The sequence below is a fragment of the Lissotriton helveticus genome, chromosome 12 (assembly GCF_964261635.1).
Source record: "Lissotriton helveticus chromosome 12, aLisHel1.1, whole genome shotgun sequence".
In the NCBI taxonomy this organism is placed as follows: domain Eukaryota; kingdom Metazoa; phylum Chordata; class Amphibia; order Caudata; family Salamandridae; genus Lissotriton; species Lissotriton helveticus.
The window spans coordinates 218,862,005-218,888,404 of NC_136073.1; the positions used below are offsets into that span (position 1 = coordinate 218,862,005).

General features: G+C 43.2%; 1 protein-coding gene across 1 annotated transcript in view; it reads right to left on the minus strand.

The window, feature by feature from the left end:
- The window catches only part of ZCCHC14 (zinc finger CCHC-type containing 14), a 799,037-nt gene that overhangs the window by 312,130 nt on the left and 460,507 nt on the right, over positions 1–26,400 (minus strand). The window contains exon 9 of the mRNA XM_078670582.1: positions 13,229–13,320. Within this exon, the coding sequence (XP_078526708.1) occupies positions 13,229–13,320 (92 nt within the window). The remainder of the gene's footprint in view (positions 1–13,228; positions 13,321–26,400) is intronic.

The following is a 26,400-nucleotide window of genomic DNA, read 5'->3' on the forward strand; positions in this document are numbered from 1 at the left end:
CGGGCCACCCCTACCTCTTCCGCCGCCTCCATCACCGGACGATGAGGCCGATGTGTCCTGTAAAGAACGAGGAGAGCGTTGATCAGGAACCTGAAATCGATCAGGCGACTTAATCGTAGTGCGGTCGAGCAAATTATAAATGCGCTCAGTAGACTCAGGCATTGGTGATGGGGGATGGGACTCCTGTTTCTGTTCCTGTTTTTTATTTCAGTTCCAATTCTTTTTTGGAGTTATGGGTTGAACGTCTGTTTCAGACTTCGCACCCTGAGTTTGTTTTTTATCTTTAGTAGAAAAGTGCTTGAGACCTAAACTGTTGCAGTCAATCGTTTTATACACAGCCGTAATAATTCTCGGTAACTGGCGGGGTTTGTCGGCATCGGGGACATCGCGTAAGGCATTAGCCACCTGAAAGTTCACCACATCACCCTTTACGTTAGAAAGGACAAGCTCAGCTACTACATCAAATGTGCCAACGAGTCTCATTCCCAATTCAACCGCAGCCTCAGGTCCGTGTACGTCCCGAACACGCTTAAGGACCGTTGGAAGGACAGTCATTGAAGGAGTGTCGAAGCACCTCGTGTACACTGCCGCAAAAATTCTACCCCATGACTCAGTCACCGGCTTCTGGTACCAAGTCCTTGGGCAAACTAATTGTAAGAATCCTGTGTTTTTCTACAGGACTCGAATTAGGAAAAACTGCCTCCAGCTGGTCAAACTTTTCGGCAAGCCAAAAAGGCATATCATCCTTATCCTGGGGACGCTTGCCCATCACCGCGTTGACCATCACGGGACTAAGTATCATTCCGCTCGGCCCAGCTGGAAGGGCCGCAACCCCAGCGGCCCGCCTTGGAAATTGTGGGTAATATATTGAACTAAGGCCCTAATGACTGCAATTGCGGATTTATATAGGGGCCTCACCGGCAACGGGGACCGCACGCGGATGCGGGGTAAATCCAGCCAAAACAGGCCAAGAAGTGGCTGGAATGGACAAAGGACCTAATCTAATCGCCGTTAATACATGGGGAAGGGCGCCATTAAACCAAACACGGTGCTGCCAGGCAGAAATTGGAATCTCCTGTGTCCTAAATGGAACATATTCCATGGGCATGGCTGTGTGAGTATAAGTATGAAACGTCTGAGTTCCCGCATCCACAGCGGGAAACGTCACCCAAGAGTAGAAAATCTCAAACGGGTAAGCAACCTCAGCACTCACAACCAAAATAACCGCCATGCCCTCCAAGCCAACGTTAGAAGCTTGCAAATGATTGCGGAGCGCAATGCGACTATGCTGTGGTATATCAACGTCAGCCATCACGACACAGAAGAAAATACACAATGTAAAACAATGTAGCACAACTGGGTAGTAATTCAAAAGGAAACCGTTTTGAAAGATTCAAGCTTGAATAGACCTATGTAACTATAGGCAGGTTTGTCCGACACAACTATTATCCGGTGAAGGTAGTGGACTTAAGGACTGATAGAAGAACTACTCCAGTGTTATGCAATAAGACCAGCATCGTATGGGCGCCATGTCACAGGGATTCTGCTCCTACACAGAACTGTGCATAGAGACTTGGAACCTCAGTGAATTAGGGTGTACCAAAACTCACCTTAGTATCCAAAATCCCCTACCAGACTAGCAATCAGTGTCTTATTGGTTCTTCCATAACACCAATGATTAGACAACCCAGAACATGAACTTAGAACACCACAGGAAACGTCGAACACATGAACACTCTTTCGTTTTACTCTCATACCAATCCAAAACGAGGAGTAAATGAAGACACGTGCAAGTTTGAAATATTTATTTCTAATGCTGTGTTCTCAGGCGCAGTATCTTAGCTAATACAAGCAGGCATATTATAAGCAACAAGGTTATCAGCATAGTAACTATTCCATAAAATACAAAGGGGAAAAACATGTTAAAATGCTAAAGGGAAGGAGGCAAAATTGCACCTAAATCTTACCCTCCCTTGCTAGTATATTATATTATATCTACAGAAGGTCTCTTGGGATTACAAGGGCGGCCCCATACCTCTTGTCCTAGTAGAAAGGTATCACATAATTTTCTACACCAGCTCTCGGGAATCGAATGTTCTCCAAAGTGTGTCTGCATGCCCTGCGCTGTGCATTATTAAACGCGCCAAAATCAGAGGTGGCCTCAGCTGCATATGTGTTGTCTAGAAAGTGCGCTGATCAGGCCGAACAACAACCACTGAGTTGAAATAACCTTGAATGCCTCGGCACTCACTGTTCAGACATAGCTTACCAAGCAAGGCTGTTACTATAGGAAAACATTATTCCCGTGTGAAGCAAAATATTATAAAGCGCACTAACATAACTTGGGCAACTCTCCTGATCTTTTTCAGAACCCTGGGCAAGACTAGTATGGGCAGAAAGTCTTACAGCAGGCCTGAGCTCCACTCGTGACGAAAGGCGTCGCGGAGTGATACTCGCCTTGGAAACTTCAGCGCAGTACTGATGACACTGCGTGTTCTCTTCAGAGGCGAACAAATCTAACCAAGGTTCTCCCAACTGCTGAAAGAGACCTTGCACCACCACCGACTCAAGACGCCATTCGTGATCTGCTAGGCATTGACAGCTGAGTTTGCCCGCCCTGGCATTCAGAAAACCTGCCAAGTGTTGATCCTCCATGGTTAGGCCCTGCTGTCCTAGCCATGCCCAGAAGCAGGGTCTCCCGACAAAGGGTCCACGACCCCACCCCGCCCTGCTTGTTGCAGTACCAAATGGCAGTGTAGGTGTTCATGGACAACACCACCTACTTCCTTTTGACAGAGGGAAGAAATGCTTTCAATGCCAATCGAATCCCTCGGAGCTTCAACAAATTTATGTGGAGTTCCTTCTCTGCCGGAGACAAGTGTCCCCTGATCTCCATCTCTCCCAGATGGCCGCCAGATCCCAGAAGTGACGCATCTGTCACAACTCTGAGATATGGTTGCGGAAGGGAGAGGGGTCTGCCGTTGACCCAATCGCGGTTCGTCAACCATCATTGCAGATGTCTCGCAGTTACTTCCAAGATCTGTACCGTAACAGTGAGATTTCCTCGATGCTGTCCCCATTGGAACTTCAAGTCCCACAGCAGAGACCGCATACACCATGCCTTACCAACAGGATGCAGGAGGCCATGAGGCCTAACAGCCTCAGAGTCGGTCTCACTGAAATCCAGGATAGAGGCTGAAACATCGGAATCATAACCTGAATATCCTGGACTCGCTGTTCGGGAGAATAGGCCCGGCACTGCATTGTGTCCAGAACTGCCCCAATGAAAGGGAGCATCTGAGAAGGAGTCAGGTGTGACTTTGCCACGTTTATAGAGATCCCCAGCAAATGCAGGAGGTCCGCCGTAGTCTGAAGGTGAGAGACGACTGCCTGGGACGAGGACGCCTTCAGCAGCCAGTCGTCGAGCTAGGGGAAGACTGACACCCTTAACCTGGCGCAGATGAGCTGCGACCACCGCCATCACCTTGGTGAACACCCGAGGGGCACTGGTAAGGCCGAAGGGAAGCACAGAAAACTGAGAGTGCTCGCGGCCTACCTTGAACTGCAGGCACCACTTGTGGCCCGGCAGGATGGGGATGCAAAAATACACCTCCTGCAGGTCCAACAATACCATCCAGTCTTCTTGTTCGAGGATAGACAAGATCTGAGCAAGAGTGAGCATCTTGAACTTCTCCTTCTTGAGGAAGAGATTGACGGTTCGAAGATCCAAAATGGGACGCAACTCTTTGTTCTTCTTCAGAATCAAAAAGTAGCGGTAATAACAGCCACTGTCTACTTCTGAAACTGGAACCTTTTATATAGCTTTCTTGGCCAAGAGAGCTGTAACTTCCTCTTATTGAAACCTTAAATGATCCTCGGTCAGCCATTCCTGATTTGGCAGAATGATACGAGAAAGAGAGGAAAGGTAGAGACTAGCCCTCCTAGACGATCTGCAAGACCCACTTGTCCGATGTTATGGATCTTCAATGAGGGAGATGATGACATTTTCTCCCACCAACTTGAGTAGTGTGGTCCTGCATAATCAGACTAGGAGTGCTTGGAGGCTGCGGCTCCTGGAGGCAGTGTGGCCAATGACTTCTGGTCTCCGTTTCTAGGTTGGAATGCACCGCATCCACGTCCTCGCATGGTTTGGGCAGTCTGTGCATGACTATGGCTGCGATGGGGCTGATGCGGCTGGAAACCCCTTTGATTGCCATGACAGGGGCGAAAGGAAGACTGGCCACGAGGAGTGGAGGAGAGGCCCAAAAATCTGGCCGTAGCTCAAGAGTCCTTGAACCTGATCTGGGCAGAGTCTGCCTTTTCCCCCAAAAAGACAGGTTCTGACAGAGGGCATGTCCATCAGATTAGTTTGGACATTGCCCAAGAAGCCAGTTGTTCTAAGCCAAGAGTGGCGCCTCAAGGCCACCATCGTTGAAATCGTTCCGCCCAGCGAATCTGTGGTATCTAGGCCACACCGTATGGTGAATTTGCTGCATCTCTCCCTTCCTTGACTGCTTGAGAGAGTACAGCCCGGGCATCCTCCGGGACCTGTGGTAGCACTTGCGCAACAGTCTCCCACAGGGAATGGGAGAAACGGCCCAGTAAGCATGCAGTATTAACTGACCGCAATGCCAGGCTGGAGGAAGAAAACAACTTCTTTCCAAACGAGTCCAGCTCTTGGATTCCCTATCCACATGTGCGGAAGGGAAAAACGCCTTGTGTCGTAGAGGCCTGCACAATGAAACTTTTGGGGTGGGGTGTTGGCTGAGGTTCTTTGGGTCGCCCAGAGCTGGGCGATGGCGGCGTGCAATCGTCCAATTTACAGGTGCCACTATGCTCGGCTTGGACCACGTGCCTAGAAGGACGTCAGTAAGTGCCTCATTAAAGGGCAAAACGGGTTCAGAAGAGGAAGCCCCTGGTTGAAGCACCTCGGTCAGGAAATTAGTCTTGACCTGCTCTAGTCCAAGGACCTCAGCTGCCCTCTTTACCACCATGGCATATAGGATGCCCCCTCCGCCGTAGCCACTGTTGGTGCAGAAAGAATGCCAGTATCTGGGGAAGTGTCCAGTCCACCGGACTCCCCAAGTTCCCTATACCAGTCCAAGAAATCCACAGAGACATACTGGTTTTCCAGAGGGTCCATAGACCTCTCCCATTCCTCTCTTGAGCTTAGCACATCTTCAAAGTACACAGGCGACAACATAGAACCACTTAGTTCAATGGACGTCAGAATCTGGGTCGAGCGATGTAGTTCGGGCTCTCTGTGTAGTTGGGGATGAGGATGGGGCTGCCCATCGGCGGCGCAGCAGGCACCAACTTCGGGTCCAACCAGGGGGAGATTGCGATGGCACAACTGGCGCTGACCCGGATCCTTGTGGCCCCACAGGCGCCATGGATTGAACAGACGGCGTTGAACCCGATGCACCCCATTCCAAATCCGTGGGGCCAGAGGGCACACCAGCAGGGTTGTTCCGCTCAAATACGCGGTGCATGGTCTGGTAAAATTCTTTTATTTGAGCTGGAGTCGCTCCTGCGCCCGAAAAGGAAAGAGGCGCAAAGCCGACTGGCTCTGTGGAACCGTGCCAAGAGTGTCAGTGCTCCTTACCTCTCTCGACGACGGACGTCAGCTGAGGTGAAGATGAAGTCCACTTGGACTTCTTCTTATGCCTCTTTACCGAGTGTACGGAGGACAGCAAGTGGGAAGAAGAGGACTTAGGGCTCCGGGAGCGGTCCTGCAACCTCCTCTTCTTCGATCTGGACCGGGACGTCAGCAGAGTCTCGCTGGACGATGTCGACTGCCGGGCAACGAGGAGTTTCATCACTCACTCCCTCCCTCTCTCAAGGCCTTCGGAGCCATGGCCCGGCAGTCAGAGTATGACTTCGAGTCGTGTTCGCACACAAGACGCCAGAGACAGAAGAGGTGGGTAATTGGTGACCAACATCATGCGGTGGCAGGCACCGCACGGCTTGGGACCAGTCATCCTCGAAGACATCTCTCACACACAAAAAACCCTACCAAAAAGTGGCAGCTCTTCCCAGATTGGTGCTTAACTTTATTTATTTATTTAGAAAGGTTTATATAGCGCTAGCTCCACCCGGGGGTATCAGAGCGTTTTACATTAAGTAATAAAACATAGTTGTTTTGGATGCAGCATACAGCATGGTGGACAAAAGAGAACACATTGAGTAATATAGAATTGGGTAGAATAAAAATGGGAAGAAGTGGCAAATTAGAAACAACATAAGAACGTTACAATTATACCTTATAATACTGTATATGGGGAGTATGCTCAGTAGTTGTAATATAGTAGTTAGAAAATTGAATTAGAAACAACATGAGAACGTTGTAATATTACTTTATAAAACTGTGTTTAGAGGGTAAGCTCAGTAGTCATAATATAGTAGTCAAATATAGAAGGGTGGGTTGGGCGAGTGGGGGGGGTGGGGAAATGGAAGTATGGGGATGGGAGAGAGGAGGAAGGTGGAGAGGGGTAAGGAAGGGATGTGTAGGTGCGGTCAAAGTAGGGAGGGGTGAGAGTGGGAAAGGGCAGGGTGAGAGTGGGAAAGGGCAGGGGGTTTCAAGAGGACGGGAGAGTAAAGCAAGTATGGTAATAAAAGGGTTATGGACCCCAATGTGTGTTGAGAAGGTGCATTTTAAGGTCTTTTTTGAAACTGACATAAGAAGGGTTACATCGTAGATCTTTATGGAGGGCATTCCAGATGCTAGGGGCTTTACCAGAGAAGGAGCAAGACTGGGAGGCTTTTTTTTTATTTTTTTTAACAGGGGGGGACGAGGAAGAGAGAGTTGGTGCTTCTCAACGGTCGGGCACAACCTGCCATTTTGAGTTTGTTTAAGAGGTAGAGTGGGGTCTTTTGGTAGAGGGCTTTGTGCGTAATGCAGGCAATTTTGTAGGAGAATCTTCTTTCGATGGGAAGCCATTGTGGTCAAAACGTTTGTGGTCAATTGTTAGTCTGGCTGCTAGGTTGAGAACAGATTTGATGGGGGCAAGGTGAACTTTGGGCGTTCCGGAGAGTAAAGCGTTTCCGTAGTCAATTTTTTTAGATTACGGAGCGTGAAAAGTGCTCCCATGTCCATGTTTTATGTGTGGGAATTGAGCGTTAGCTTACTGTTGATGGTGATGCCAAGAGATTTAACAGATCCGAAAAAGAAGAATGAATGGTTTCGGGTTTGTTTAACTGGTGCAGAAGGAAAAGAACGGACGTCCGCGCGCCTAGGTGGTGCTTATGTAGGCATCGCAACATCATAACTGACACTAATGACGCAAGAGGTATTGCTCAGTAAAAGTTTCCGGATCCAGCCTGAAGCCCGGGAACTTCAAAGGTATGGAATCTTTAGCTAGAAGTCTCATCAGATAGGAAGGCCAATGTTAGAAGTACAATGAGAGCCACTGGAAAATACTCAGCTGAGGTGTGGCATCTAGATGAGAGTGATGTGATGGCTCCAATACTGCTGTGCTATCTGTGAGAAGGTAGGATTATGGGAATTTCATCTGCCTCCCTGGGAGAGGAGATGCGGGCAGGATGAACAAGTGACTCTGTGCGTTTCCACAACCATCCGAGAAGCAGTAGCATGGGGGCCTGACTAGCGGGGATGAGTGGGGAGGATCCTTATCACTGCTTGTGGGACCACTGATAATTGTTTTGCAGTTATAGTTAAATACTCTGGATTTCACGGTGACCAAATGTATTTATACTAATGTATCATGATCATAGTCCATATCTGCTAATGTTTGCTGTAGAATTGACCTCGATTATGAGAATCCCTCAAACATCCCTCAAACATTCAAGATTTTAGTAAAAGAATTATGAAGGCCAGTTACCTTAAATTTGTAGAAAATGATAGAGTTGATAATTTAAAAGGAAGTGTTGTCTTCTATCATGAACTGGTGGTTGTGTCTGGCTTACCCATATATTTAATGTCGGTAAAAAATATACAGCACAGATTTTACCTAACAAGGTTAAGGTTTGATATATTACATCTCTTAGTAGCATTTCCAAAGCTGAAAAATTGGAACAACAAATTACCTAAATGCTCATGTGATGGAAGATCTGCACAAACTATGCACTTTCCTTTATTGTAAATTTTACACAGATATACAAAACTGTTTTTAAAACCTTTATTTTTATCTAACAGACTATTTAATCATAAACATGATTCCAGTTTTATTTGTAACTTGGGAAATGCAAACATTAATTGTCATTAGATACATTTAATGTGCAATTAGAAGAAGAGAAGATTATTCTCAGCTGGAAGCATTATTATATGAGAATGAAGATGACAATCTAGGCCTGATTAACTATGTACAAATAATTTGTTAAAGCTTTTTAATAATCTCATATATATCCCCATTATAAATAGATATTTGCTCTCTATGACAGAATTTTATCAATGAAATATTGTATATCATTTTTATACGAACTGTGATTTTTAATAATTGCATTGTTGCTGTTTGAATATTGTACTTTTATGGTGTTTTTTCTTTATGCACCAAATAAAGCTGAATTGAATTGTTAAAATTGTTGTTGCATGGACTTTGCGACACTGCTGTTCTTTGTTTATGATGTTTATTTTCATTTGATTAAGTCCTGTATATCCTCATTTTTGCGACTACTGTATTAAAAAAAAAAAAGGTTGACATCTTTATCAATGCCATGGTATACATACGATGTATTGCCCTGGGTTCTCCTGGGCTCACTTTGCCTGTCAACAATCTGTAGTGAAAAAATAAAAATACTCTGGGTTTCCTGGGGCACTCTGCATAACTACTCTTTAAATACCATAAGCCACTAGAATGTAGTACTGGAGGTCTGCCCAGGGGTGGTCAGGGCCCTAGAGCTTCGGCCTCTGGCCGCGTCGACAATGTCTAGTAAGCATTCAGAGGAGGCAAAGAAGATGGTTGTTTCCTGAGCCAACCACAAAAAAGAGACTGGATGATAATTCTCAACTGCGCATCCAAAGCCCTAACTTCATGCACACATCCTTCACTTGCAGCCAGGCAGGCCTGGTAGCATTGTGAAATTGGACTATATAATATAGAGGGCAGCACTAGGAGATCAAGTTGAAGGAACAAACCGCTGTCTCCGACAAAATGAAACACAGTACCACCTGCCATCACAGGGTCCGAAGTCTGGTGTACCAAGCTGTGTCCCATTTAATTTCCCCAATCTAGAAATGGAATGGGGAGAAGAGCGACAATACTATTGAGGATTTGCTTCAACAGGGGTTTCTGCAAGAGAAATGAGAGTACAACACGCTCAACACATAAGGGAGACAGGTATCTTGAAAACTGCCTGTAAGACATTACTCATAGTGATTCTTTTCAGAGCAAAACAGGACCTTCATCACAGAGGTCAAAAATAGAAAATGCACAAAGGAAAAGGCCAAAGCATTATGCTTCCAGGAACTTTGTGAAGACTTACATAAAAGTAATGTTTTAGAAACTAAACACAGACAGACAATCGTGCCTATCTGAGGCACATTTATATAAGATTTCGCTAAGTAGCAAAGATAATTTATAACAACCAAAAAAGAAATCAGAGATCCTGAAATCAATCTCTATTTTACATCCCACCAAGGCGCTGGGTCACGATAGACTCAACAAACTTCTCCAAATGTTTAGTACTCTGCCTTTATTGATATTAATAAAATTATTCCAGTAAGCAATTACGAAAAAAGAGGGTGACTGACTATGGGAGAATCAACAGTTTCACTCATGCTCAAACCAGAGAAGCCCCTAGATATTTGGGAATTGTACAGACCAATCTTATTCTCAATACTGGTGCTAAGAGCCTGACAAATATAGTACGCTCTGGCTTTAAACAATTGAAACGGAGCTGGTGCACCTAGTCTGGCTTCACTGTGAGCCGATAGAAGGAATAATACAAAGAAAGCCCTCTATCTTACAGATATCCGATGCAAGCGTGGCAAACAAGTGGTCCCTGTCTCCCTAGGGGGCTAACAAAGCTTAAGACAGGGTAGACTGCCGATTCATGATTACACCCTTCAATCAATATGAGTAAGTTGGAGGGTCTCAATGTCTCAGCTCTTAAATACATAATCCAAAGATGCAGGAGCTTGTGCCTCTACAATGGGACAAATCATCCATCAGTTATCTGGGCCTTCAACTGGCAAGCACATGTGAAGTTAGCACATTTGGGGTGCATCACAAAAGTAGAGTTGGAAAAGTGAAGAGTAAATTGTTCTACTGACTGGGCTGTGTAGCAGCAACCAAAATTAAAATTTTTCTTAGAATGTTATGTCTATTTCAGACTATGACCCTACATATCAATGTCAGTTACTCAGAGTTTAAACTGGAATGGCATGAGGAGCAAACAACTATGGATTTAGGCCCAGATCTCTGCTCTGAGGTGTATGTTTGACATTGTTAAACATTCTGTCCATCAACTGTTCTTTTTGCATTTGTCACCCCGAATGGGACGGTTATGCCAAGATGTGGGTCCCCTTGTATCCATGCCACTGGTGTCAAGTTAGCCTGGCTGATGAGGGGTGAAACCCCAAAAGTGGTCCCAGGATGCTCGTTTTGGGTCTAGGGAGAACCTGGCCTGGCAGTTCGGGCTGGACTGTTCCCATGGGGAACAGGGTCAAGACTGATTTGCATATGGCCGGATTTAAACTGGAATGGCATGAGGAGCGAATAAACAATGGATTTAGACTCAGATCTCTGTACTGGGTTGAATGTTTGACCTTGTTCAACATTCTGTCCATCAATTGTTCTTTTAACATTAGTCTGTGGCATAACGCTATACTCAGCAAAACTCAATATATGGCAAGGTTGATGTACCCCCAACCTCCTTTATTATTATTACACAGCACAACTCTGCTACCTTGTAAAACATTATCAATATTCCAAGGAGCAAAACTGAATACAACTGTCCTACGTTTAGAAGTGTGTGATGAAGGTGCTAACCCTCTTTACGCAATTCCTTTTTGACTACGATGGCGAGGAACACGGGTCTACCGCATCCATCAGTATACAGTATGACGGTTACAGGTCAGGAAATTATGTGTGAGAAGGCCAAGAAAAAAGAATAATCCCCTTAAACTTTGAACAATGGCGTGCCATACCATCAAGTAGTTCTGCGAGCCATGTAGGGGGAAAGGGAACCCTGTGTATTATACTGTACAAATGGTATTATAGTCTGGTATAACTGGGGGCAATGGCAAAGAAAGGTAAGAAAACAATGCAGGAAAGGGTGTGGTGAAAGAGGGACTTTGATACATACTTTTGTCCTTCCTGTATGTAAAAGCTTTCTGGGCCAGAGAGCTCCATATGACAGAGGAGGTAACAGGGTCTAGGATAGCTGAATACACAAAGGTCATCTTATTAGGTACCTCATATGAGCAAATATACATCTTAAATAGCAGAAAAGGCCCCCCCCCCCCCAAAAAGAAAAATCAGAGATGGTACTCGCAGCAAGGTGAGCTATTTTTTCATTTCGGGGACCTAGACAACCCCTAGAGAAACAACATAAACAAGAAAAGAGTTCAGAAAGATAGTTTCTTACCTGTAACTCCAGTTCTCTTGTAGGGGTATTTCCGTGATAAGTCATAAGCATGTGAATAGTCCCGCCCATGTGCGGTGACCCCGGAGCACTTCTTTAGAGATATCTTCTTAAGTTGTCATCTTTCGCCTTTCTTCAGGAAGGCCTGTGTAGACACTTAAGAGATAGAAAGACAATAATGCAGCCTAACTAACTAGGCTACACTGGCCATTACTTCCTCCTGAAGTGAAAAAAGGTAGACAGTACATATAAAAAAACTCCTTCACAAAACCCCTTTTTTCATGATAGAGATGAAAAGGTTGGACAGAGAAGCCCCCCCAAAGGCTGCCATTATATGTCTGAAAATGGATACCTTGCCTTTAAGGGTCTCCAGAGATCACCAGTATCCCATGATGCACAGCTAGTGGCAGTTACTTCAGTTCTTTTTTCCGGCTCCTGTTAACAGGACTGTGGAACATTGAGATCTATCTCATTTGGTGTTTTTCATCAAAAATCGCTTCAGAATTTACCTTTTAACAACTACACTTGACGTTTTTGGTATTTTTCTACCTTGTGCTGTCTTTTTCTGACAGATTTTCCACAGTTTATTAGTCAAAACGCCTTGCTTTTTTGACATGTGTCCTGACTGTGGAAGAAAAAAGGACAAATCTGATTCACACAGAATGTGTATTCTGTGTTTACCTATTTCATCTGTAAAACCTTCTCCAAGCGGACCCTGCGTGACAGGGAGACGATTCAACTTCAAGGGCCAGAGGAGCGAAGAAAACAACAAGCAACATCCACAGGTAGTACCTCTGGGCAAGGAGAGGGTCAGTCCTCTACCAAAACCCTGTCTTCAGCCTCTGGCTGAAGAAGATTGTTACAACAACGCCAGTCCCAGTCGAAGACAACGACGACAACATCGAGGGCAGGTATGGCGATGATATGTTCACCGTCGACTCAGGGCACTGAGTCGAAGCGGCATCGATGCTCCATGTCGAGGAGAAGAGCGGCAAGACCTTGTCATTCTCCCTCACGGCAGAGATCGCCGTCAAAGACGTCTCCTCAGTCAACGCCAGCACACCAGCACTGATCGTGTCGACTAGCCACCGGCGTCGACGCGACACCATCGATCGTCATAGGTGAGCCACCGCCAATCATCGTTGAAGAGGCACATACTATTGCCGTCGAGAAGTCACCGAACCTCGAGAAGTGCTCCGGGGTCCCTGCACGTGGGAGGGACTATTCACATGCTTATGACTATAAACGGAAATCCCCTACAAGAGAAGAGACTTTAAAAAAACCTGCAATGCCCCTAAGACTGCAAGACCTACACATCCTAGACGACTCCAAACTAGACATGTACTACAGTTGGAAAGGCACTGTTGCCTTAATTAGCCAGACACCAAGTGAATGGAAGAGGGGAAATGATCCTCAGGGTGAAAAATTGACCAGTGGGATGAATAAAGAATCAGTTCTGTGATGTTGGATGAGCATGTTGGGGGGTGATTGGGGTGGGAGGGTCTAAAGTGGACAGGTGGGACAGAGGCCAAGTTGGAATTCATTGCGTTCAATGTGAGTAAAACTGGAATAAAATTATATCGAAATATACAACAAAAAAAATTCATTTCTAATATAGAAACATCAGTAAAGATGGCACTTTAAATAAAGACAACAAAAACATTTTGAATTTAGAAACACTTACTTTTCCAGCTCCAACTGGGTCTTCAATTTTTTTTTTGCTCCCATGGTCAGAGATTCAAATTTATTCAGATCATCTTCAGTTAGGCTCAAAAACTAAGAAAAGGTAAAAACAAAAAACAAAAGAGTGTATAACAGCATATATAGTGATAAAATCATCAAAGTACCTGTTATTTTACAAGTGATTTTGATATGCTCCTACAAGCTTTATTCACTCTCAATCACAATTCCCAAACCCCTCCAAGTTCTAGTCTAAAACAAGATAAAAACATGAACGTAAACATATACTACTAAAGATGAAATGTACCCTACAATAAAACAAACTAGAAAGGCTATGAATGCCTACATTTCAATGTTGTATTTATTATGTGCAATGGTCGTCCAGATGCAAATTCTCACGCTTCCTCTCTCGGTCACTCATAAGCAATTTATTATTTTAAGTAACTTAAGTGATGTAAATAGAAAGGCAATATTTTATTTGACTTCAAATTAACCCATTTTCTGGACGTCTGACATAAACGTCATCAGTCCTTGTGGGTGTTGAAACCTGGCTACTCCCTTGAAAAGTTCTAAGAAAGGGTCTCAAAAAGATAGATCTGTTAAAGTTGGATGCAAGATTTGCTTTGCCGCAGTCGAAAGAACAGCTTTAAGGAACATCTCTTTATATACACTGGCTGCCGATACATAAAAGGGTCCTTTTTAAAATTCTCCTAATCACTTTCAGGGCCTACTATGGAAGAGGACCTGGCTATATTCAGAGCATGTTTAAACGCTACATCCCTTCACGAAATCTAAGATCGGCCAAAGCGAACCTCCTTACCATTCCCGATTACAGACTAAAAACCAGAGGAGGAAAGGCCCTGGTGGTCCTAGGCTCAAAGGCCTGGAATAAATTGCCTCTGTATCTTCGTCAAATGTCTGTGGAAACAGCGTTCAGGAAGAACCTCAAAACATGGATATACGGTATATCCGACACTCTATGTAAAAGCCTGATATGATCTAACACACATAGTTTTACCTCCAGTTAACGCAAAGCGACGCCTGTCTTATTGTGTAAGTCTTGTCAAAGCGCAAAGATGCTCCTTGGAGTGAAAGCAGCGCTATATAAGAACCAATTACATTACATATAACACACCAGAAACACTACATACGTGTTGTCTTTCGGTCCTAATGTACAATCTTGGTCACAATAAACAAGTTTATCTATAACTGCAGCTCTGCTGGCATCTTTCACAGATTCACATACATGGATTATTGCTTGTGGTCAGGCTGGAGAACCCTGGTAGTGTAAACATTAATAAACTCCTCATTGGGGGAAACAGCCTTTACGACGTGGCGTTTACCACACAATCCCCTTATCACATAGGTCTTTACCACAAAGTAGTAAAAAAAAAAAAAAAAGAATAATAAATAAATAAATATATATATATATATATATACATATATATATATATATATATCCATCCTCGCTCCCCGTGTTGCACCTGGTGGGTCACTCGTGAACGGGTGCTTTTCCGTGGTGGTGCACCACCTAATATCGTCGCTCCTCATTCTCTTCTTTTGTCAAAGAGTCAAGCACTCGCTGGGAGAGTTTTCTTAAGAGATTTATTTTTCACAACAAACGCATTTCGGGATACCTTCATCAGTGTCTACTATCGGCACTGCGAGGGGCCATTTTAAACTTTCTTACATCATAAATCATGGACATAAAAAGGAGACTTCATTGTTGCAGTGACTATGGTGCCATCTTTAAATGGTTATTCCGCTTTCAATCATTTCATGTACATATTTACATTTATTTACATTTTAACACAATATTTGCAGGTGGTACTTGTGAGGTATTACATCTATCTGTTCAATAACGTATACCTTATATCATGTTTGTTCAAATTCTATTACTTTAAGCACGGACCTTGCTTGTCCTGGTCTCATAATGATAACATCTATTGTTCAATCATGCAAGTGTACTATCACTTTTTTTGTGTAGTATACATAGCCTCTGTTTACTCGTAGCTCGATTAAACACTGCATTGGCAATGGTCACTATTTACAATTCTTCAATATCTCGCCATGGATTGGCAAATCTACATGTCCATGAAACCAAAATTTCATGAAACCAAAATTCCATGCTGTTCTTTTCTAACGGATCAGGTTACAGGAATCTCTATTCTGTATGAATTCTCTCATTTGCCCAGATGTACTGCCAGTTCTTCCCCTTTGTTTAATCCCTGGGGTGCTTTTGACTGTAGATCAATAATATACCGGGACTCTAGTCTCCGCAATTTCAGTAACCTGTCCCCTCTTCCCGGATCTAATGGTACATGATCTATTGCAAAGTACTGCAACAACTCCCTGTTGCTTTGGTGTTTAATGGCGAAGTGTCTGTCAACAAGGTAATTAAAATGTTTTCTTACATTTTAGAGCTTGTTATCTCGAAAGGCTCACCCTCCGGGCAGAGAACAGATGAATATATAATTTTGGGTAAACATTTTCTGAAATTTGATATTTGTATCTTAGGCAAAACAGGATGGCTGTGCATTATGCCGCTATTTGTACTAATTCAGTTCCTGCACTATATTTGTTATGCCACGTTTGGTCTGTTTTAGCCAATCATGTTTTGATTTATGTAGTCTGTTCTTAATTTTTATTGATGCCTGTATGAGGGGAGGGCTATATGTATTCAGATGTTCCTCCGAGCACTCAATACAACATTGTCTTTATAAAGTTTTCACTTCAGTTTTCATTTTTCATCCAATCTTCAATCCAAAACAAAAATCAGAGTATCTTCAAAGAAATCCAATTTATTGAAATGCGCAGCCAACACGTGTTTCGTCTGTCTGTAAGACAACGACTTCTTCAGGGCTGCAACCCAAAATAGTTACAATCAATTCTAACTGAATATAATAACATTTCCAAATATCAGTGTTTGCTTCAACATACATTTTTTAAAAGGAGCAATCAAAAAAAAGAGGGGGGGATACACCCTCAAACCAAAATCTAGGTCACATAAGTTGTCCTCACAATGTGATTTTGAAAGAAGAAACAAACAAGCCAAATTCGTGCTTATGTACTTGTAAACATGTAACATTATTTGCTTATAATGATTAAATTAAATGGTTTGTGATCACCATAAGGTCCATAGGTACCAAGATCACGTATCATATACTATCTATTAGTGTCAAATCTGTAACTCACCAATAACTCAAAGGTTATCTCCAGTGTTGGGGGTCAATATCGGTAACACAATTCCAATAATTCGTCAACATAAATAGCGCTTCAGATCCAAGCCGGACTTCAACATATCTGTCCCTACAAGTAAATCCGTCTTAATAAAAGTAACTACACAAAATAATTTATCAGTAAAGCTACAATCCCTCGTACATAAACCGGTCATTAAAGGTTGGTAAACACTCACCAAGTCTAAGTTTGATGGCCTCTTTCAAGTCAAAACAAATACTGGATCCAATGCAATTTTTGAATCCAAGTAAAATTGTAGTTTTATTATCCACAGGCGAGTGTGGAGCGTATTTATACCTACAAATAATACATTAATTGTATAAATTCCGTGTGTAAATCAAATGTTACCAACTATCGCTTAACAAGTTGATTCTTGACACCTTATATCCCATATCGTAACAATGCGCTCACCTAAGGTACGGTGTAATACGATGTAATTCTCCAATGTTATCCTAATTCTCTATATTCATTATTGTAGCTCCATACGAGTACGTATCTGCAATTAAAATCATACATTCATGAGTATGTACCTTCTTATTCTCGCTTTCACTGTAATCCCAAAGTCCCCGCACTCACCATTCAATATCTCACGAGTCCCGTATTTTTCGGCGTTCAGCACCCGCGCCATCTTGTAGTGGCTTTATATCGGGTGTCAAATCGGCGCTTGGATCGTCAATTCTATCAGCGCCATTTTGTAATGGCTTAAATCGTCATAATAATAATCGTAATATCAACATAGTAAACAACTCAAGATACACAATCTCAACCCGTAGGTAAAACAAGTTGTGTCGAGCATTATTAATATCTTTAAAGTACTTGTTTGGTACCTTTGTGTTAAGTATTTAGCAATAAATCCCATAGTACAAGGGTTGACGTTACTTTCGACGCCATCTTTAAATGGCTAAATACGTAATTATGACCCGTTATTGCAACTATAAATTTCAAACTCATATACCGAAAGCAGTAGCTTAGAGATATTATTTAAATTATAGACCTCAACTATGTAATATTACTAGTAACCTGTGAGGTATTATGATGTCTAGATAATATTATATTTCTTTCAAGGATACGTGAGCCTGGTAATCCACGGAGCCCGTAGGTTACACAAAATCCATACCTGTATTTTCAGATCCTCGATTTGCATAAACATAAATGAGGGGTAGCTGGACAGTAGATGTCCTTGACGCCTCCATATTTTGCCAAAAATAACATGAACTCATATAAAGTCTTATTAGCATTGAAACAACACATTCTTTTCAGTACTACAAGGTACATAACGTACATTGGATATTGTATTGTCATTAAGGGGCCAAAATACCAACGTAACATGATATTAAACCATTCTTAAGCTCTTCATTCATAATATCAAAATGTACATAGTTCTTCAGCTTCAATTGCCCAGGTAAAATTCATACTCATGATCAACATTAAGATCATAAGTCTCTGAACTTCCTCTAAAAAATTGTTGCTGTTTCCTATGACCGGGACTGTCTCAAGTGCATCTTCATTCTCACTACTAGATATTATTGAAGATGCATCTGTATCACTCATTAGGGGGGTGCTGCCACTATTAGTATTAGGAGAACCTTTCTTCATCAAATAGTCAAATCTTTTGGCGAATGTATACACTCGTCCCATACTGTAATCCTTCTCATCTCGTTTGAGTTTATGTGCCTTTCTTCTCTTAATTTCCATTTGGAGATCATTTAATTTTTCATCAAGAATAGTATAATTCTTGATCGTGAGCTCAGGTAAGTTCATTTCTTTATTTCTGGTTTATGTGATATCGTGCTCCTGTGGAAAGATTTATGTGGGGAGCACAATTAGGAGGCTCAAGGACAGAATTGCAGAACACTTCAGAGCCTTGAAAAATGGTGATACACGCTATCCGATTGCATCCCACCTAGTACAAAACTTTGATAACAAAGATCAACATTGTTTTACTTACCATGGTATCGACCATATCAAAGCTGACCCACGTGGTGGGAACAGACTCTTAATGTTACGAAGACGTGAAGTTCTATGGTTGATTAAATTGAAGGCCGTTGAATGCGGTCTTAATGTTGATCATGAGTATGAATTTTACCTGGGCAATTGAAGCTGAAGAACTATGTACATTTTGATATTATGAATGAAGAGCTTAAGAATGGTTTAATATCATGTTACGTTGGTATTTTGTCCCCTTAATGACAATACAATATCCAATGTACGTTATGTACCTTGTAGTACTGAAAAGAATGTGTTGTTTCAATGCTAATAAGACTTTATACGAGTTCATGTTATTTTTGGCAAAATATGGAGCCGTCAAGGACATCTACTGTCCAGCTACCCCTCATTTATGTTTATGCAAATCGAGGATCTGAAAATACAGGTATAGATTTTGTGTAACCTACGGGCTCCGTGGATTACCAGGCTCACGTATCCTTGAAAGAAATATAATATTATCTAGACATCATAATACCTCACAGGTTACTAGTAATATTACATAGTTGAGGTCTATAATTTAAATAATATCTCTAAGCTACTGCTTTCGGTATATGAGTTTGAAATTTATAGTTGCAATAACGGGTCATAATTACGTATTTAGCCATTTAAAGATGGCGTCGAAAGTAACGTCAACCCTTGTACTATGGGATTTATTGCTAAATACTTAACACAAAGGTACCAAACAAGTACTTTAAAGATATTAATAATGCTCGACACAACTTGTTTTACCTACGGGTTGAGATTGTGTATCTTGAGTTGTTTACTATGTTGATATTACGATTATTATTATGACGATTTAAGCCATTACAAAATGGCGCTGATAGAATTGACGATCCAAGCGCCGATTTGACACCCGATATAAAGCCACTACAAGATGGCGCGGGTGCTGAACGCCGAAAAATACGGGACTCGTGAGATATTGAATGGTGAGTGCGGGGACTTTGGGATTACAGTGAAAGCGAGAATAAGAAGGTACATACTCATGAATGTATGATTTTAATTGCAGATACGTACTCGTATGCAGCTACAATAATGAATATAGAGAATTAGGATAACATTGGAGAATTACATCGTATTACACCGTACCTTAGGTGAGCGCATTGTTACGATATGGGATATAAGGTGTCAAGAATCAACTTGTTAAGCGATAGTTGGTAACATTTGATTTACACACGGAATTTATACAATTAATGTATTATTTGTAGGTATAAATACGCTCCACACTCGCCAATGGATAATAAAACTACAATTTTACTTGGATTCAAAAATTGCATTGGATCCAGTATTTGTTTTGACTTGAAAGAGGCCATCAAACTTAGACTTGGTGAGTGTTTACCAACATTTAATGACCGGTTTATGTACGAGGGATTGTAGCTTTACTGATAAATTATTTTGTGTAGTTACTTTTATTAAGACGGATTTACTTGTAGGGACAGATATGTTGAAGTCCGGCTTGGATCTGAAGCGCTATTTATGTTGACGAATTATTGGAATTGTGTTACCGATATTGACCCCCAACACTGGAGATAACCTTTGAGTTATTGGCGAGTTACAGATTTGACACTAATAGATAGTATATGATACGTGATCTTGGTACCTATGGACCTTATGGTGATCACAAACCATTTAATTTAATCATTATAAGCAAAGAATGTTACATGTTTACAAGTACATAAGCACGAATTTGGCTTGTTTGTTTCTTCTTTCAAAATCACATTGTGAGGACAACTTATGTGACCTAGATTTTGGTTTGAGGGTGTATCCCCCCCCTCTTTTTTTTTGATTGCTCCTTTTAAAAAATGTATGTTGAAGCAAACACTGATATTTGGAAATGTTATTATATTCAGTTAGAATTGATTGTAACTATTTTGGGTTGCAGCCCTGAAGAAGTCGTTGTCTTACAGACAGACGAAACACGTGTTGGCTGCGCATTTCAATAAATTGGATTTCTTTGAAGATACTCTGATTTTTGTTTTGGATTGAAGATTGGATGAAAAATGAAAACTGAAGTGAAAACTTTATAAAGACAATGTTGTATTGAGTGCTCGGAGGAACATCTGAATATTTTGACCATTGGTTGCTTCGGAGGTTGTGGTAACCAATCTCCCTCCTCTTCCTGAGCACCTATCTTATCTACTATTTTGAAATTGACTACTTTACCTATACATTGCTGTGCGCTCCTATTAACCGTTACCATTGTTGCTGTTGAGGGCTATATGTAGATTAAATCGTATGGAGCCAAACTAGATTCATGAAGCCTGCTGCACAGGCTAAACGCGTCTCTCCTTTGCTGTGGGGCCGTGCGAGACCTGAATACAATAAATTAGCCTTATCCCTAGCTACCATGTGTACGTGCCTCTTCTTCGGTTTTCGCAGGAGTATGATGGATTCCGTGATTTGAGTGTGCAGTGTGGCATTGCGTAATGTCATTGCTATCTTTAGCCTAATAAAAAGCACTCCAGCTGTAGGAGGGCCCTGGCTTCATGTCCTGGTGCAGGGGGGCTGTGCTTTATGGCAGGCATGGAGGGAGGAATGGTCTCGGCTGCAGCTCCGGCCTTGTACAGTACCCCTGCTATTACTAGTGAGTGAGAGGCGCTGAGGTGGTGGTATTGGTGGTGGTGGTGGTGGTGCTGGTATTGGTGGTGCTGGTATTGGCAGCATTGGTGGTGGTTGTATTGGTGGTGGTATTTGATGGTGGTGGTATTTGTGGTGATGGTGGTATTTGTGGTGGTGGTGGTGATGAGCAAGGATTCGCACGTACAGCGACTTGCTTGAACTCATGAACCTCAAATAACCCTAATAAGTATTAATCAACCTGTTTGTCTTATTAATTATCCCTTTATTCTGACATCGGGGTGTCCCAGTGAAGCTTGCCTATGTGTTTACTAATAGTAATACGCTTGCAGATTAAAATGGCTGCTGCTACGCGGGAATTTCTTCTGCGCATGCGTGGGTCATACCCATGTGACGTGACATACTGGCAGTTCTGGTGGGAATCTGTTGCACTTGCGCACTAGAGCTAAAATGGCTGCTTTGTGTTCTCACATGCCTGAAGCTTGCATTGCTGCTTTTGCTATGCTGTACGTTCTGCATTAATCACTAAAGCTATAGTTATTATAAAGTAATAGGAACAGTATAGAGATTCATGGTATACAGTGCATTCATATTTTCTGTGTTCTAAAACTGTTCTTTTCTATTTCATGGTACATAACGAAATGTGGCCTGACTTCCCTTGCCGTTCTCCATCTTGCGTGAAACTGAGTCTGCGCGAGATCTGCAAGCCTCTACAGCAGTGAACTTTGAATCCTTGCCAGATGGGTATTCCAGCCAAGATCTGCATGGGAAGATGAACTCTCACCTAGCAAAATAGACTGGACTGTGCTGAAGTTTCTACATTGTATACAATGTTAAAGTCACCATTGTTAGGTGTAAAGCATATGTCATGAGAACATGAAATTCGATGGGCGGGTATGAAAGATTCAAATGAGGGGCTTGAGAAAGTCAAATCCTGGGAGGTGTGATGACCTGTCCTCTCTTTTGTCCAATTGAAATTGGGGATTCTTACATTTGCAACATTTGGTGGGTGGTACACTGACCCGAAAACAGTATAACTAGCCTAGGTTTAGCTAGAGAAATTGTCCGACTTGTCCGAATAGCTGACCTGTCACTGACCCAACGCACTCAATAGCTGATCGAGAAACAGAGGTACTGCTGAGCACTCTGTCAGACAGACTCACAGACCCATTCGGGGTTTTTGGGAACCTTAAGTGCTGGCGAAGCACTTTGCTGGGACATTTGATAACCCAATCGGGGTTCTGACTGTTAGCTGCAGAGAGGGTGTAGCGCAGGCGTTGCAAATGAACTGCGGGTGCTGGTCTCAACTTTGGTGGTCCTGTCCTGATCCTAATCTGGTTTTCCTGTCCTGGGTTTCCATTCTGCACCTGCTGGCCTACTGGCAATCTTTTCCTTGGGGTTTACCCGTCTTAACTGACCCGTGACCAGGGTTGGTCTCCACACCGTTCTAGGTAAATATATATCTGTTAGGGAAATACACTTACGTCCTTTTCTTGCTTTCCATGAAACTGCTACAAATCTTATGTTGCATATTGTTCCTTTTCTTTCCCTCCCTGTGCTGACCAATAATAAAGTTCTACATTTTGGCTGTTATTCTAGCATGTTCCATTTTCCCCCATCCTTTAAGTAAATGGTGACATACAGTTGTATTAGCGTGATTCAATTTTTTACTTCCCTATAGCTACATGGTATCTTCAAATTCCTTAGTACAGATTAAAGTTCTTTTTCCTTAACCACCTTCTAGGGGTACTCAAACTGTGACATTCTAGTATGTTCCTTATTTTCCCCGTCCTTTAGACACATCATACCAAGCCTAATTTCTGAAAAATCTTATTAGCATGTTCCCTTTTCTTACCTTCCCTTTAAACTTCTAAATGGTTGGCATAATCTACTTTCTGCATGGTTACACAATTTTCATGATTTTGGTTATTGATAGTTTACTTGCTGTGAATTTTATGCTTTCTGACTTTTGACAAGAACTAGATAAAGGTTTTCAAAACTTCCTAAGTCTGTGGTTATTATAAAGAGTGCAAATATTATAAATTTGATTGTATTTTGGTGACTGCCTATTTTTTTCAGCTAGCTCTCTGATCCATTGTGATCATAGGTACCCGTGACGAGGATTGGTAGGTCGGGTACATTGGAAATAAAATAGGAATGAACTGGGTTACTGGTAGTAGAGTGTAGGGTACCCGATCAATAAATATGGTAAATTGAATTTATGGGCCCAAATGTGTATATGGTAAAAATTATAGTCGGGTGACCTGCGCGCTCTATCAGTAATTTTCTGGTAGCAGAATGATGGTTAGGGACTAGTTAAAGGTAGGTAGGACTAGTTAGTAGGTACATAGGTAAACTGCTGCTAACTGTGAAAATGTATTGCTGCTAAAAGTATTGATCGATCAAATGTAAAATTTTTATTGTTTGGAAATGTTATGAAATGTTTTACATTTTTCCTTTGAAATGCTGCTATACTGCTATACTGATTTAATGTTCTAACCAAAATCGTTAGTGATTGTAATATGTTTGTCCCCGGGGGCAGAATAGCGAGTGGTAGAATAGAAGCCACGTCGCATAGAGCGGAAAGCCGGGAGTCACATTTGGGATAATTTTAAAACTGCCTACTTTGCACTATTGTTGATTTTAAAACTCTGTGTGCGTACCTGTTGTGATATTGATTGTTGCTCTTGACTTGGGGTTACCTGCACAGCGGTCCCAGCGCTGTTGCAGGGAGGGTCACCACAGCGACGCCATCGCCCTCGAGATGATAGACCACGCCCCCCACACAAGCCACGCCCCTTCCCGCCACTACAAAGCGTCGCGCTGAACTACGAGCTGGCGTTTCAGATAGCTCTCCTGAGGCGGAAAGCCGGGAGTCACATTTGGGATAATTTTAAAACTGCCTACTTTGCACTATTGTTGATTTTAAGACTCTGTGTGCGTACCTGTTGTGATGTTGATTGTTGCTCTTGACTTGGGGTTACCTGCACAGCGGTCCCAGCGCTGTTGCAGGGAGGGTCACCACAGCGACGCCATCGCCCTCGAGACGATAGGCCACGCCCCCCACACAAGCTACGCCCCTTCCCGCCACTACAAAGCGTCGCGCTGAACTACGAGCTGGCGTTTCAGACAGCTCTCCTGAGGCGGAAAGCCGGGAGTCACATTTGGGATAATTTTAAAACTGCCTACTTTGCACTATTGTTGATTTTAAAACTCTGTGTGCGTAGCTGTTGTGATATTGATTGTTGCTCTTGACTTGGGGTTACCTGCACAGCGGTCCCAGCGCTGTTGCAGGGAGGGTCACCACAGCGACGCCATCGCCCTCGAGACGATAGGCCACGCCCCCCACACAAGCCACGCCCCTTCCTCTGCTATAAGAATGTTCACTACTCGGAAGCGCAGCGGACGAGCGCAGCGGGCGCAGCGGCAGCGCGCCAAAGGCGAGCCCGTCTGCGCCCATCCGCGACCAGGCCGCGGCGAGGGCGAGCCACTCTGCCCGAATTATCGTCAACCATGGGGCCTCCCCTCCACTTTACTCTCGGGAGACTCTGCTCAATCTGAGTGAGCATGCGTGTGAAGGACACTTTTCTTTTGCTGATACTGCCCTCCCTTTGAATGACTTTGCTATCAGTGGTCTGCTATCGGGCGGACTTCTTAATGTAAGATCACTGCCGAAGCATGCCGCTGAAATTCAACTATTAGTAGAAACCTATCAGTTAGATGTTCTTTTTTGTACCGAGACATGGACCCACTCTAACTGTGAAATTGAACTTGACTGGGCTTGCCCGCAGGATTACAAAATCTTGCATCTACCCAGACCCAAAGGTCGGAGGGGTGGGGTGGGAATTATCTATAGAGCCTCCTGGCACGTTAACCTCCTAGATCTAGACCCGGTTGTTGGGACTGAGCTCCTTGGACTCTCAATTAACAGTCACACAGGAGTTACCTTTACGGCAATCATTTGCTATCGTCCACCGGGGGCTTTCAGTGCCCAGCATCAACAATCGCTACTTACTTCTCTGTCCAACGTGGCGATTTCCCACAATAAGTTAACTATCTTAGGGGATTTTAATCTATGGCCTAATGGTCTTTTAGATACTGGACTGCACAACCTTTTGCTCTCCTGTGAGAGCGTGGGGTTGAAACAGCTAGTCCGGGAACCCACTCACAGAGCAGGGCATCGACTTGATCTTATTTTTTTCCACCCCTCAGCTAGTACATTTGAATAATATCTTGCCCATGGCCTGGACTGACCATTCTCTCCTTAAATTCTACATTAACTGTAAGAGAGCTAAAAAACTGGCATGCAGTATCCCCTCTGAAGTTACGTATAGAGATTGGAAAGCTCTGGAAAGGCGGAGAATCACTGGTGCTATGTTCCAAGTGGAGGATAGCTTCTCTCCAAATCTTCCGGCCGAGGATAATTATGAGGCTTTTTGTCTCAGGATATCGACAACTATTGACTCCCTAGCTCCATTAAAAACATGTAAGCACAAGGGTAGAGCATAAGCTCCTTGGTTCAACGATTCTTTAAAGTTTCTTAAATTGGCCTGTAAGCAGGCTGAAAGAAAATGGAGACTGGGCTACCTTGATGCTAACAAGCAAATCTGGAAAATTAAACTTTTGGAATATAAAAAAGCGATTATGAAATCCAAATCAGCTTACTATTGCTCCACAATTTGTACAGCCGCCAACAGCTCCAAGAGTATCTTCCAGATTTTGAACAGCCTTACTCATCCTGATTGCGCAAAAAAAGCCATCCCTTCCACACAACACCTGTGCGACAATCTGGCGCTGTTCTTCAATGACAAAATTGAGACTATCATTCGAAATCTAAGCATCTCCCCCACTCTGGTCGACTCCATCGGCCCTGAGATTGCCATCATCGACCATGGAGCAGCGAGCCAAGGGTGCCAGCCCATGGACCTCCTGGCGGAATTTCCCCCCATTACTGAGGTGGAATTTAACAGACTGGCTCAAGGTATTTCCTAGGGCTCTCCTCTCGACCCCATCCCCCCTAAAAACGGGAAGATATCCGGAGAGGAACTCTTTCCCACTCTTTGCAGGATCTGCAATCAATCCCTGAGCAGTGGCCTAGTTCCTGCCCTTTGGAAGCAGGCTCTCATTCGGCCACTGTTGAAGAAACCCTCTCTGAATCCTGAGTGTCTACAGAACTACCGACCAATCTCCCTGCTACCATTCCCGGCAAAAATTGCCGAGCGCTGGGTGAGCTCGTGCCTCTCCAAACATCTGGAGCAGAATCATTTCCTGGACGAAATACAATTTGGCTTTCGTCCAGGCCATGGCACTGAAACAGCCCTACTTACTGCCATGGAGGCCCTTCGTATGCGTGCAGACAGGGGCCAGGCAGCAGCCTTG